At 35.5% G+C, this 15063-nt stretch overlaps 2 protein-coding genes across 3 annotated transcripts; both read right to left on the bottom strand.

Annotated features, from left to right (window-relative positions):
- Positions 1-5067: 5067 nt before the first annotated feature.
- Positions 5068-8248, bottom strand: LOC135120417 (uncharacterized). The gene is made up of 17 exons (XM_064044725.1): positions 8122-8248; positions 7973-8008; positions 7555-7778; positions 7391-7500; positions 7208-7338; positions 6924-7145; positions 6765-6873; positions 6614-6704; positions 6467-6552; positions 6310-6407; positions 6217-6254; positions 6050-6157; positions 5910-6003; positions 5596-5844; positions 5381-5526; positions 5292-5328; positions 5068-5238 (listed from the first exon to the last, which is right to left on the bottom strand). The coding sequence occupies exons 4-17, from the start codon at positions 7444-7446 to the stop codon at positions 5111-5113; spliced, it is 1593 nt and encodes a 530-aa protein (XP_063900795.1). The 5' UTR covers positions 7447-7500; positions 7555-7778; positions 7973-8008; positions 8122-8248; the 3' UTR covers positions 5068-5110.
- A 2753-nt stretch (positions 8249-11001) lies between these two features.
- LOC135120407 (malate dehydrogenase-like) lies at positions 11002-12676 on the bottom strand. 2 transcript variants are annotated; one of them, XM_064044713.1, is made up of 11 exons: positions 12606-12676; positions 12369-12518; positions 12168-12258; positions 12038-12107; positions 11875-11979; positions 11752-11813; positions 11621-11697; positions 11470-11570; positions 11344-11411; positions 11208-11294; positions 11002-11154 (listed from the first exon to the last, which is right to left on the bottom strand). In XM_064044713.1, exons 1-11 carry the CDS (start codon positions 12669-12671, stop codon positions 11036-11038), a joined length of 996 nt encoding a protein of 331 aa, XP_063900783.1. In that variant the 5' UTR covers positions 12672-12676; the 3' UTR covers positions 11002-11035. The 2 variants fall into 2 exon arrangements, with proteins under 2 accessions (XP_063900783.1, XP_063900784.1); XM_064044714.1 differs by lacking the exon at positions 12606-12676 and having other exon boundaries at positions 12168-12277; positions 12369-12510.
- Between the last annotated feature and the right edge of the window lie 2387 nt (positions 12677-15063).

Below are 15063 nucleotides of genomic sequence, written 5' to 3'. Positions count from 1 at the left end.
AACTATGAAAATTTTTAGGGCACAGCTTATAGATATTACCGATTTTCAGTTATACAACATTAAGTGTAAAACTATATTCATTCTAATCGTTAAAATTATTTATATGAACAGAATTAGTGAGTATTAAAATTAATTACTGAAGCCTAGGTGAGCTAAAAAGGAAACTGATTTTTATTAGGCTACATAATGAAAGGGTAAAAGCATCGCAAAAAGGTTTTAATTTAACTAAGTTTTAATGTGCATAAAAAAAAACTGACTAGGAGAGATTACTCCGGTTATAGACAACCAATATGCTAAAGACTATTGCATTTTTTTTTATCTAAATACCCAAAAAGGAGACACTAAACGCACATATGGTAAAAAAATCTAAATCTAACATTTCGTGTGCTTACATTTGAATTTTTTTTTTGAGTTTTTAGGCTCTTAAATACTGCACGCCCTCTAAAACGTCAAGCTCCTAATAAACTATCCTATAGGCAGTTATTCACAACACTCTGTTCGGTCCTTTAGACGTAAACGATATATTAAACTTGTACTCTAAGTCATAAAGCTAAAACCTCTATACAGTCCTCTAGACTAACAGAATTTCAGTATCTATTTGTTTATTTACAAATGATAGCCCCTAGTGCTCGATTGATCAAAAAATTGAATACTCGGGCTCTCAATTAGGAGTGATCGCAGATGTTATTACAAAATAGCTTTCGATCGATGTGTCATTACTTCTTGACATTAACAATTAAAACTAGCGCTAAAGCGCGTTACGTGGGCGGCGAATAACACGCCCACCCCATGGCTTGTAAATAAGTTCGCTCACCAGCAGACGATTTGTGTGCCTGGCTAGCCTATTCTAAGAGGCGTTGGCATTACGTTAGAAGACGACGGCTAGAGAGCCCAGGTGAAAGCCCCGGGGAAGAGCATCATTTCGCTGCGCAGCAGATTGTTTGTCGCACTCGAAGTGCCGACGCTATTGTGGTTGAGTGGTAGGTCCAAGCAGCATATGTTATTATTGGCTGGATGTAAGACAATTTTTTGGCGTTTGTGTCGCAGAGAAAGATTGCTCTCCGCATAGTAAAGAGTAAAACTAAATCTTCTATTAAGTGTATATGTATATAGATTTATGGTCCTAGAGTGCAATAATCATACATTTTTGAGATTAATCACCGTTCACAGTCTTTTAAACTAAAAAATGCATCATAGCAAAATACTAGAGTTTTAAACCTCCAAGATTAATTACCGAGGAAACTTTAAAACATATTAAGAAGTGAAAAACGCTTAAAACTTTTAGAGCGCAGTATAGCACGAAAGCAGCGGGATTTTTGTGGTCTCATAAACTTAACAAAGATTTGGTTTTTCTCTATTTAAGGTCGAGGCTATGTCTTTCAAAAAATCTCTTATGAAATGTTACTATAGTATCTTTTTATGCGAATAAGCTTCTATAGGCAACAAAGGAATGTGGAAATTAGTAAATAAAAAAAATTGTTGGCAGTGATATAAAAAGGGTGTTTTTAGTATTTTTTAGTATGCGTTTGTATATGCCCTACTCTGTAGAAATTGAATATTTTAATAGAGGACTATTCACCGATGAAAGAGAATAAGATTTCAAGTAATGAAAAACCAGCCACCTCTGGATGCATTTTTATAAGTTGCCCCTTTAAAAAGTTTAAAAAGCACGATAGTTTTTCGCAAATTTTGCAAATTTTCTCAAATTGGAATTAAGTTAGCGGTGAATAGGCTACCTCTACGGAATTTATTAACATTATCTAATAAATCGAAAAATATTTTTTGAAAGCTATGGAGAAATCAAGCTATATGTATGTAGTTTGACGCTAGCTACTCATTGTAGCCTTTAGATCTGCTATCATTACTATAATAAATAATTGTTCTGTAGTATGAAGGCAAGGAAACATGCTCTTGTAATTTTTTTTTAGACCGAAAAATCCGAATACACAGTAACTGCTGAAAGTATTAAATGGTTAAATAGGTAAATACCACGCTAAAGGAAATTGAGTGCATAGTTTAAAATCCATATTTAAATCGACTGTCAGTATACCTCCAAAAGGATGATAGTTGAATTTCTTACTATATGCATAATTGAGCTTCAGTTAACAAACTAAATCATTGCGTTTTAAGTTAGTTAGATACCAGGTATGCAAATACATTTTGTTTGTTAATTTAACTAACACTGCATTACATGCGCTTTACGCAATTTAATAGCGACTTGAAATTTTTTCTTTCATTATAAAGCTTTTGTTTTTTCTCTTTGTTTGTAACAAATCCTTAGAGGGGATAAAAGGTAGTACGATGATAGGCGCAAAAGTAGTGAGAGGTACGCGGCGTAAAGTGTGCTCACACATATGACATGTCTCGAAATGTAACACCCACGTGGTTTATCTTGTTGCAACGGATATTATTAATAGTTAAAACAAATTAATGAGGAGAATTTGCTACTTGAATTACTGTAAAAATTTTAGTAAATTCTTTTTTACTTAACTGCTACTCATAAAAGGAACACATACAATTTGATTTTTAACTACTTTCATTCGACTAACTACTCATACCACCCACCCCTTTGGCTAATGTGCGGTATCTTCTGACATTAACTACCATATTAACCACACAAGGCATATGGTGTAGACAGGTTAATTAAGAAAGTTATACTTTATTGCTGATCTTTACTGTGAAAAACAAAATAGGCTTGATTATGTAGCCTTGCTTGAGGATTAGTTATCAGTCGGGTACAACATCTCGAGGGTAACGAGCACAAAACTGTTACTTTATGTTGCGGTTCCAAAGGAGTTTCGCAATATGATTTTTCTTATTATGTTTGTCATTCTATTTCCAAGAACTTGATAGCTAACACAGAAAACCGCCAAGAAGCGAGAGGCTATTTAAAATTTTTCTACACAAAATAAAAGTTCTTACTTGCTTTAATAAAGGCTACTCCTTAACTTATAAGTGATTTAAAGCAACGAGAAGCGAAATACTTGTAAACGGCTTATTGCCAAAGGTTATCTTGCTAAGCTTAGGTTTTATTTGAAGGAGATCTTTCGTCTAAATAAATTTAGACTTACAGATTTGTTAATAAGTTTAATACCCTTATAAAACCAAATAGATTATATCATGAAATTACTTAACATGTTTTATTGAGGGAAAACTATCTTTCAGTTTCATACGGCATTTTCTATTGCAGCCCGACAGCTGGATTCATTGTGGTGACTTACTGCATAAGGGAGACATTAGTCTCATTCCAGTAATTCTTCACAATTCTTGGTTTTGTTTTTAGAATCTTAGCAACAAGAACTTGAGCAGTGACAGGAATATATTAAATAACTGGTTAACTTTTTACTTCTTTAGTTAATAAGATACCATGTCGTATTTCTTTAAAAAAAAAAGTTTTACTCGTAATTATTATAATTATCCCTTTTGTTGTGAAACCTCTAGAAAAAATTATCATTGAATTTTCTTGATAGATAAATTATTGATAATAACTGCTTTTATCGCAAAGTTGGACCTTTTATTTGTAAGTTTCCGAATTTTCAATTTCGGAATATAAGGTTTTTTACATTATAAAACGACAACTTTTTATGGGGAAGTATTGATATCTTGCTTTTCACAGATATTTTAATTTCGTTTACATCCATCATTTTTTCCGAGTGATTTATCCTATACTATATCAGAATTCTGTTAAACCCTAATGTATATTTTTTTCAGTTATCCAGTTCTTTGATAACTTTGACATGTGTAATTTGGAGACTTTAAAAGGAATTCTAATAAATTTTAATTTTTTGGTAGCCTTACTCACTCTTAAACAGAATTCATGTACTTTCAAACTCACTCCTTCTCTTGCTAACTCAATAAGTTGGTGTTTCGCTACTCTTCTTCGATTTACTACGAATATTTTGTAGAAGTCCTGCTAACTTGTATTGAACATAGTAAGCGCGCTTGGCTAGAAGATAACGCGATTGCAGCATTTAATGCTGTATACGCTCACCAAGCGCTTGAAAGTTTTAATCACCCAATCAAAAGCTTCTAACCTTTTCAGCAAAAAAAATTACAAGATCAGAAGGCTCTTGGTGTTATATCTGATTTATACTACAACTTAACAGTTTATTTCCTATTATAATTTAAATTTATTGTTTATGACTATAAGTTTTAATACTCATTATAAAGCCCGGAAGGTTCAAAATTAAACGCCCTGCATACTCCAATTAAAAAATTCTAATTCTTACAAAACAGGAAGATGCAATTACTTATGATTAAAAGCGCCCTTTTTAAGAAGTCAAAAATACAGGAAATAATAGGAAATCCTTAGATAACCTTCCTATTAAACTTAAGTCATAATACTTATTCGGAAAATTTCGATTATATACATTAAATTATATGTGAGATTTGAATGTAGGAAGCAAAGGCATTCGGAAAGACTAGTCACTCTATTTAAACGCATCAATGCTCAGAGGAGGTTTAACCGCCGTGGTAAAACAGCTCTTCTGTACTCTTGACCTCTGTCACACTTACATTAAATTGTAGAAGAATTGAGTTATTCGTATACATTTATATACATAAAAAAGTATTCATGATTGAACGGCAAGCATAATAAAAAAAGAACAGGTTTTCTCGACCAAACCAACTCAGTTGTCTGTGTTATTTACTTGTTTTTAATTCTGCTAGTTTAGTAACTATTAACTGTCTAATCTACTTGTATTTATTTTATAATATTATTTGGGGTGTGTACCAGTACATATTATTATTTTAAACTTTTAAAGTGCTTTTGCTTTCATCAGTCGTGAATTTATTGCATATTTGTTTCTTAATATTGCGTCATTTAGAAAAAACGCACTTACTTTTGATTTAGTTATACTTTTTTTTTTAGTTCTCTAGTTTTTCCGTCTCAGTTAGTCAAGTTATTTAACTACTATTACTGGGTTGCCCCTTTTCAGTAGCCCAAATCTCGTCAATTATAAGACCCAAAAAGATTTCGTCAGATTAGGTAGTGGCAAAAAACTATAAGCTTTGTACCTTTAGCCTACTCCCATGAAAGGAATTCAAATAAAAAGTTACTAATCGGATTTCACTTTTATTCTGATAAATTTTATTTACAGAAATACAGCAACTAAGTGGGCATGAATGGGTTGATGGCTTTATGATGCATGTAGTAACTACCCCTCTCCGGAAAGAATTCAAGTGGATTAAAAAGTTTTTTGTCGTAATTTTCCAACTCTTGAAAGCTATTATACTTCTCTAAAAAGCAAAAAACATTTAACTATTTGCTAACGAAGTAGTAAGCTTCTTACCCAAAGCTCTTAATTCCGCTTGTACCTCGCTTGCTTTCTGGAGAGAACAAAAATAAGCAAAATCACTTATACATAATAATAGCAGGCACCTTCCAAAGCCCATTTTTCTCCAAAAGACGAATGTAAGACGAGTACGCCACAGTATTTAATGATGCGTCTCCCCAAAGAAGCTTCAAGCGTTTAGCTTGGTGTTTGTAGCGCCTCGCTCGTTTAACATTATTGGTGGCCTCGCAAGCTTTTAAAAAATAAAAAGCAATGAAAGTTAATATTAATATATAAAAATTACGCTAAAAAGTAGTATTACCCAAAAATAAGCCATCATAGAGGAGCGGATGAAGGGCGCCGTAAAGATTTTCAAACAAGTCACAAATTTCGTAGATTTGGATAATTACTGGCGTAGAAGACTCCAGCCCACCACCCTCATGGGGGGAGTAGCTCTCCGTTATCAAGTCAAGGCACCGAAGAGAGAGGCAATGCACAACTTTATAAAAGTGTATTGTACGAGTGCCAAGCGAATGCAGAAGCCGAAACTTTAAAGTGATATACGCCATCTCTAGTAAACGAACATTCAAGCACTCACGGGCATCAATAAACTATGAGTCAATGAGAATAAATAACCAGCATCTTCGGCAAAATTACAGGAGTTGATGATGGTGTGGCTAATTACATCTGCAGTGGAAACCTTTGCCCACTCGCTAAAAAAGTCTTTAACCTTGAATGGGGTTAATTAAAAAACGCAAAGGCCCACGCAAGCAGACCTTGTCCATTTGTTTAAGTTGTAATAGTGTGTTCAAGAGACAAATATTAGCCCTCGACGAAGGGGGAAGGCCGTCCGTAAAAACCATTTGGTTGTAGTAAGTAAACACCTTTTATTCGAATGGGTTCAACGCAGGAAGAGCTGTAATAAGACAGTGACTGTAGTTACTTTCTTATACTGGCGCAATCTAAAGCACGCAAGGAGGCCTAGAAGGCAAAAGTGACTACGAGCGTCTAAGACGAGGCGGGACTAGTGTGAAACCAAGTTCATAGAGCGCCCGCGAGCGGTGAAAGGGTGAATTGAGTGCATACTCAAACATCTGAAGTGCCAAGTCCGGACGTCGAACATTCGTCAAGAGACTAACAGACAAACGATATATTCACGTGTTCAACAGAAAGCAAGATCATGTGACACCAACGTCCTAACGCGTTCCGTCGCATCCTTTAACTTCCATTCCAGCACTGTTTTCAGGTTCATTATAAGATTGTGCATCCTACAGCGTTTCTATAACATGAGTAAGAGTTCAAGCACACACATCCCAAGTACATACAGCAAAGACAGACACCAGATTAAGTAGAAGGGCTTCGTAAACTTCACGTGTAAGGCCCACGTTGAGTAAAGGAAAAAGCCTCAACACTCCTAGGACAGACTCTCGGCTGTTAATGTACTATAAAGATAAAGCAAAGCAGTGTCCACTTTATAAACTCCTAGAAAACCTATGTTGAAGAATATGTAAAGAGCGAAGGACACAGGCAAAAAGTGGCGGTGCTAGTATTTGACGACTGACGAACTCGTAGAACAAGTGTATCACAAAAGTGTGGTCCTCTAAACAATTTCTATAGTGGACCTATTTCTTTTATAAACGAGTACAATACCCAAATTCTCAATGCTCCGAAGACACAACACGGCGCTTTCTACTCTCTCCGAAGCTGGAACGGCGCCCCCTTCAAGCTGCAGAAGATGACGCCAGGAAGAATAAAAGCTTACTGCTTTCTTGTAACGGTTGCCACTATAATAAGCCCGCAGCAGAGCAACAATTGCAGGTTTGGACTTGGTGGGAAGTGTCCTGAAAAGTTGCTCAGCTTCGCCAACAGCGCCTGCAAGCAGGATGAGCAGAAACAGGGAATAAAAAATACGTAAGCACAAGTTCGTAACCCACCTAAATGGCCAAAACTGACGATGACGTCGTGGAGTAAAACTGGTGGAATAGGGAACTTCGCATTTTTAAGGAACTTGTAAAACTCAATGACAGTGTTGTGTGAACCACACTTGACAAGTCCGTTAGTAAAGCTGAAAATAAGGTCAAGGGAAGTAATGGCATCCCTTATCAGGTTCAAGCTACCAAACAAGAACGTCGTCCTCCCACTTTCCATTTGCGTTGGTCAAATAAGAGCTCATTATGCACTTTGCTAACTCTGCATCCTTTATTAACCTGGCAGCTCCCAACAAGAACTAACGGGTTGTAAATAATAATAAATCTAAAAAAAATTAAAAATAAAAAAATACCCGGAACTCAGAAGAACCGGAGGCGTAACTTTTTTCAAGTCTCTTAGTTTCGTAATAGCCCTCTCGAAACTTAAGAAAACTCACGTTGGTATTATTTTTAGTAAGGATAAGTTTATTTATGGTTTCTTTAATGCGAATAGTATCATAAAAGGGAGCAGGGCAGCAAAGTCTTCCCAACTCGTTGAATAATACAGTTTTGTTGTCTTTAAAAAAACAATTTTCCACTTGATGCAAAAGAAATAAATAAGGCAAGATATTTACCTTTAAGAACTAAAATACTTAATGTGAAAAATTATATATGTTAATTGTGCTATATAGTTTACTATGAACATTTTTCAACTTAAATAAAACAAATGAATTTAATAGTTTTAGAAATATATAAAAAAGACTAGTAAAATAATATTCATAGTAGCTCTACCTAGAGCAAGCGAATGTAATTCACCGTGGGAACTTTCTGTAGATTTATATATAATTATATCAGTAAGATTTAAAAACGAACCAAAAAACCTCTAACAAGCTTAAAAGTATATAACTAAACAAATGAAGCTTTTAAAGTTCACAACTTACCATTAAAAACACAACTATTAGGTAAAGCAGATCCTGTTTCAAAGAAGTATAAGTCGCGTGGCGTATAGTCCAAAGTATCCTTTTCTCTTAAAGATTCCTGAGGATACTTTTTACGTAAATATCTTCTCTTTAGCTTGTGGGTTTCTTAAATTATATTAGAATCATACAAAATAGAAACATATAATTTATAATAAAAGTAGGTTGCCTTCTAAAAAGTTATTTGCTTTAAACAACAGTATATTTCTAAGTTTTTTGGTAATTTTTAAAGAGTTTACGCGTACCATAAATATGTTATTATTTAAATACTGGGCTTTATATGAGAATCCTTGACAGCATGCCTTAGGTAACTTAAACCGTGAAGTCGTAAGGCGAGGTGCGTGGGCGATTGCCGTAAGAGTTTCTAACCCTCAAACGGTCTGGTGATATTAAATTGCATTACACTAATTAAGGATCACCAAAATCAATAAAAAATCTAATTTCTTAAACTTTATCATGCAGCTTATTTACTATAAATTGGATAACGAATTTTCAAAATACTTTTTTATCGATATTCACAATAACACCTTTATTATTTAAGTAGATTATTGTATCTTCAAAAAAAGAGCAAAAATTTAGTAATTATTATTTAGTGATACACTACTATCACTAAGGGAGTATCTAACATGGTCTTTTTTAAAAAAAAACCTCTCTTGATTTTATAATGCATAAAAAATTTTTTTTTTCTGTTGTGATAATTTATAAACGTTCAAGAGGACAAATATTTGGTTTCCCCTGCGCACTTAGGATCCCAATCAGCACTCCTCTGGCAGTACTTCACTTGCTAACCGCATGAATTACTTAGATTGCTTTCGTTGTTTTGACTCGTTAACCATTGACACGTAATCCTAAGTAGTTACTTAACCCCTTATAGGTTACCAGTTACTATGTTTAACACTTGTCACCTAGGTTCATTTTAGTGATTTCTCAGGAAAAAACATCTATTTCAAGCCCCAGAGTTTTTTTTCCCGATAAAGAGTTAATAAGTTGTTTGATAATCACAGGGGTCTTTAAATATATTATAATTATCCAGTATATACCAAAAACGCTGCCTTGCCTCGAGAGGAACACGAAGGATATATGCTAAAAAGCTGCAACCTTTCAAGTCACCATTCTCAATCTCTCAGGCGTTTAGGGAGGGGTGCACCAGCTCTATAGTTTAAGACACCCGGTGTGTAATGCTCTTCCAGTTTGCTTTGCGCCACCTCATTTATCGGAAACCTTGCTTTCTTACTTTTTGTGAAATAACTAATTGCTATCCACATGTAACTTTTAGTAAGCCTTAATTTCGTGGAACTATTTAAAATATAAGTTAACAACCGCCATAACGTGGAACTTACTGCTAAATTGCAGAGTAGGTCTTTCATATAGTTTATATCACACTGCCTTTTCCTGGTTTGTCCAGGTGTCATAAAGCCAAAGCACTATTAATTTTTATATTTTATTTGCTATTGTTTATTATGCCTAGAGTCGGTAACCAAAATGCAGTAGTCGCTTGATGAAGTTATCTGTTTTTGTTTTTGAAGCAAAATAAGCTTTGTAATTTATTGGTTATCTGTAGGTACTGCTGTTTAAAACGGTAAAGTTCCTACACCTACCTTATACAAAATTCAATTTATTTGCCACTTGTGCCAGTCTGTGTTAAAATCCCATTTTAAGCTTTTAGGCTCCTTTAATAATCACACACGCCCTCTGGACGTTAAGCTCCCAATAAACTACCCTTTAGACAGTTACTAACAACACTGTAAAAGTACATTAAACTTACTCCTTAGATAATAAAGCTAAAACTCCTTTGCAACCCCATAGATTGAAAAGGCACCACAAACGAAAGATCGAATTTTGATTTTATTGTATTAAAACGAATATATATACACCATTTTAAAAAAATAACCTTAATAGATTAAATCTACCAGTTAAAATTAATATAAATGCAAAAAGCATACCCTCAGTTGTGTTGAATCTACTCTTTTTTATTAGCTGCGCACTGTAATTGGATCATATAATCAACAGTTTACTCTCAGGAATACTGAATACTACTTTGAAGATCAAGCAGTATATCAAAATTTTGTAAAAAATGTATATTAAAAATATATCGAATGCAATTCATTAAATATATGTATTATAATGTGTACAATTAAGTAAAATATTAAAATAAACATAAGTATAAATTAAAGAAGTAAAATGAGAGCAAGGCAGGAATACTTAACTGACCAGTTTTTGTCTGTATTTATACCTTTACGAAAGGTCAAAAATGCTTCCATATGTGTATAATGTTTAATTAACTTAGATTAGCTTTTATAAAATTTTACTTTTAGTTTATCTAATTAATAAAGTAGGCCAAATTATTTTGTACGTTCTAGAAAAAATTAATTCCCTTCCTTGTATTTTTGTTGGCTATCTCTCAGGAAGTTAAATGGGTTAATCCATGTATCATTTTTCCTGTGAAAATTAGGGGTTTCGTGTTTTGTTTTCCGTTTGTTTTGATCAGTTTTAGATATTTTTGTATACTGTGATATTTAGTATTACATTCTTGTTATAGTACACTTTCGGACGCAATTATAATATATTACAGCATGTTATATCATGATGCACACACTTTGTGCCCTTAAAATGTTAGTTATTAACTCTATATAGAGCTCTTTGGCAGTTATTTATATAAGAGCTAAGAAATAGTAAAAGTCGTAGTAGCCTAGCTACCGGGTCGCCAAACTTCTTTGAAAAGTTGCTATGGGAACGAACTTTAACTTAAGCGAGAGAGATAATAATGCAAAACCAAGAGGGCCTTTTCCCTTTTTTTATAGTTTAGTTATATAAACAAGGAACACCGAGTTTTATTATTATCAACTATTTTTATTGGTCCTCTTATATTTCATGAAAATCATTGTTTTCCAAACTGGAGCCCTTTTGTTATGTTGCGGTCCAATTCTGGAAGAAGCGCCCTTAGCTTATCTTCTTCATAGGCAGAAAGTGTGCCGAATCCCAAATGTTCAGTGACGCCTGTAAGAAGGTAAGTAGCAGTATGTATTCTGCTACGTAAAATTGCGAGCTGCCTTCTGGTCCAAGCAATAGGGACGAGGAGAAAAACTTAACTTCCGTTATATTTGATTCCACGTAAGCACACTCCACAACGGGGTCGCCTGGGTTTTAAGGTCAGCTACTTCTCGGCGGATGATAAAACACGTAGACCTTTTCCGGCTCTCAAAAGAGCATCGGTGAAAAGAGCGCCTGCGTAAGCCATACTTAGCGTAGCTGATCTGCACAAACGGGCATTGATTAACATTTTAGGTTGTTTGTTAAGAAGAGGAAGCGAACCCGCCGCCTGCCTTGGCATTCACGACCTCTGTTCCGGCGTTTTGGATCCGTTCCGTTAGGCTGCAGATCTCTTCTGAGCTCAGTGAGAGTTTTGGTGTAATCTGTAATGCTCGTAAATTTTTATGATGACCAAGAGGAGAAGGAAATGGGCCTGAGAGAGGAGAGGTAAAATCGTGATCCCTGAGTGTCCCCCGATTACGGGAACATGGAGTGTCGTGGCGTTAACCCCTATTGTTTAACTGTGGACACGAGCATGCCCGTAGACACTCCACCCGCTACTACCTTTCAGATCCGCAACAAATTTTTTAGCTCGCACAGTGTCCAGCGTGCACACCCCAAAGATTCTAAGAGTTTGGAGTAATTAAAAAGATACACCCTAGAAGAAAAACTTTATGAACTTGTTACTTTCGAGGATCATATACGCCGGCGGACTCAAAAACTTCCGCAACAATAGGAACAGTAGAATTAACAGGGTTTGTTATGACCGCAACTTTTGCAGTAGGACAGTATCTTTTTTATTATATTCGTTGAGTCACCCAAGGGCCATATAAAAATGGTTAAAAAGTACTTAGCACATGCTTTAGCTAAAGATTGAACGATTTCCGCGTTAGTATTGAATAAGTCATCTCTGGTCATGCCTTATACAAAATAAGGAAAGAAATTTAAATCTCTGTAAACAAAAGGTTTAATTTTGAAACCAGGTTTTCGTGGTAGACCAGCAGGAATAACAACAATTTCAGAATCCTTTAGGCATTCTTCCAACTCTTCGCTCCCACTATAACCTACAATCTTATATGCAGAGAACAAGCTTTATCTTTATTCAGTAGCAATTCTATGCTTTTGTAAAACAAAGAAGAATACATTATACTAACTAAGTCGTTTTAATTACAAAGAGATACTCTGGAGTTAGTATTGATGTGAGAAAGATCACAAGCAATCCCCCTCGTATCCTTGACATCGTAGAGTGCTAGATTAGACAAAAGTGGATTGGAACATATTAAGAGCGATAAAGGCTGCCCTATTCCTCCTCCTGCACCTAGTACAGAAACCTTTTATTTAAAAAAAATGTAAGTTAAATTAAATTCTTGTTTGAAAAAAGATTTAAATAACTTGAGGAGGGGAGTATAAGAACAGACCTTGGTAGAGTGACGGGAACAGGTTGAAAAAGAACGAAAAGCAAGCCCAATAGCTACCCTGAGCATTGCCTTACAGAAACAAAGAGGTTGGTAAGGAGCGCGATAAGGTTGCACTAAGTTTATATATAGGAGGTCAAAAAAAGGGCCAATGAACTTGATAAGGCAAGCTCTACCCTGAGTATCTCTTCAAGTATTTTTATTAATGACATTTTAGATGGCCTTTTATTTCAGACGTAGGTACGCTTAGACTATGTTATTATTTTTACAAGGAAATTAATATAAATAGATCCTGAGTACGGCCTGTCAGTATATGTGTGTCTACAGAAGAGACTCATAGCGTACGCGGGAGGGGTGATAATGCTTGCCCTCTAAGATACCTGTGCAAACTCCTGTAACGGTAGTAGGTCCACTGTCGCGTACACAATATATCACACTATTTATTAGCCATGACCACTTGTTGGCAAACACTAAGGGATCTTACCGCCCTCGTATTTTGAAAGAGATAGCAGGATAACGCGTTTCTGCACTGAAAAGCGCAGCCTCGTCTTGCCCTTTAGTAGGCACCATCTGGCTAACGTTCTCAAGTAAAGGGGTTAATGCTGATGTATCAATTTAGAGCTCTTCGACAATCCGTAGGCCGCTCGTTGACTTGAAAAAAAACTCCGCGTCTGTCGGTTCTCAAGGGCCTGAACATCCTGTACGGGAAAAGTGGTGTGCTAAATCAGCAGTGACGCAAGAGTTGCTGTGTAGTATAGTGGGTCGATTTAAATTTAAACTGGACTAGTTAACTTATTGCACTTCTCCAAACGATTTTTAGCCGGCGCAGCTTAGCATCCTCAAAAACTTTACTATTTGTGCAAAACAGTCTAAGCGAGCTAGGTCCCAGCGTCTTCGAAGGCATTACAACGGGCGGGTATCTGTAGCACTACGGAAAGAAGGCAAGCAAAACCACAGTGTTTGATTGATAGTTCAGGCTGCTTAACGCTATTTCTAAGCACTCATAAGCAACCTACTCTCATGTGCATAAACACCAGCCTAAATAATACTTCACATGGTGAGAACATGGACATGCCATTTTGAAGAAGTAATTAATATGTGAACATACGATAAAAAGCGAATCCCGTTGCCTCCAGAACTAGGAAAGCGCCCTAGGCCAGTATCAGAAAGAATTTATGCTACAAAAATATAGGATTTAATTCTGTTCCTATTGAGCCTTTAAAAAAACGGTAAAAATTATTCAGTACTTTCGGTTCCAGTTATTTCGAAGAACTGATTAATTTTGCACTTCAAATGTGTAAAATGTTAGTCTCACGCTACCAAGTTTTGCACAAAGGAAAGAAGGTAGACCTTTAAATGCGCTAATTATGGTGCGCAATACACCGCCAATTACCGTGGCTAGATTACTCTTCCCTTAGAATGCGTCTTTTAAGAAGAGGTTTAAAGACAGTTCTACTAAAGACGTGGAAGAATTAGCCACGTAGTTAATTAATTGGCCTGACCATGGATATAAATAGAGACAGCACACCCTGTGAGAGGGGATTTAATTTTTTGCTTTTTGTTCCTGCGTGGGGCGTGTTGTACTATAAAGGGACAGCCAAATTACTGTTATATTTATAATTTGTTTAAATTTTTTATACATTTATTTCTACCTAGAGTATACATAAATCTACGCGTTTATAGCCACTACCATGATATTACCGTTTTAGTAATAACAATTAAGCTCCTATACCCCATCACCTTTTCTAATATCTAATTCAAAAAAAATATTTCATTACAATTGAATCGAGTATGTGGGATATATGGGGCAGTTGGAACAATTAGCGGCGGAAGTTATGTAGAGGCCCAAAACAAAAGATGGGTTGGAACTCGTACTAGTAGTTAAGATACTTATGGCCCAAGCTTTTAAAAAAAAAATCACTGAGATGGTAAAGACGAATTTAAAAGAAATTTTTCGATGGAAGAAATTGTCAACTGTAATACTCGACCGAGAAGCGATCTTAAATTAAGGAATGTAAGATCTCTGTAGCTTTTATAACCGCCCACCGCCATCAAGTCACCCGAATGGCGGAAAAAGCCATCAAACTTTGGAAAAAGGACTATATAAAGGAGTCTATAAAAGGGGTGTGGAATGGGTTAGTTGTTAAGGAATATATCCACTGCTATAATAGACCTCCGAACGTTTTGGGTGTGTGCCCCTTTTATATGATGTTTAAAGTGGCTATTAGCTGTGAGGGACAGCTTAATGAGTTCGACCCGATGTATAAACCGGAGTTAGACAACAGCACCAAAAACGATTTGGTAGGAATAGAGCCGGATGAAGTTACTACCTCAGGAAGTATTAAAAGGGTTAAACGACAACAGTTAGAGAAGAAAATGAAAATTTTTTATGACAGGCGGACGAGGGTTGAAGAAGAATTAAGATGGCCGTATATGTAGCCACAAAAAAACGTTGAAATCA

The sequence above is a fragment of the Zophobas morio genome, unplaced genomic scaffold (genome assembly GCF_036711695.1).
Source record: "Zophobas morio isolate AGI-343-1 ecotype UQ-CSIRO unplaced genomic scaffold, CSIRO_AGI_Zmor_V1 ptg000379l, whole genome shotgun sequence".
Classification (NCBI taxonomy): domain Eukaryota; kingdom Metazoa; phylum Arthropoda; class Insecta; order Coleoptera; family Tenebrionidae; genus Zophobas; species Zophobas morio.
This window is presented reverse-complemented; position numbering and strand designations above follow the sequence as displayed.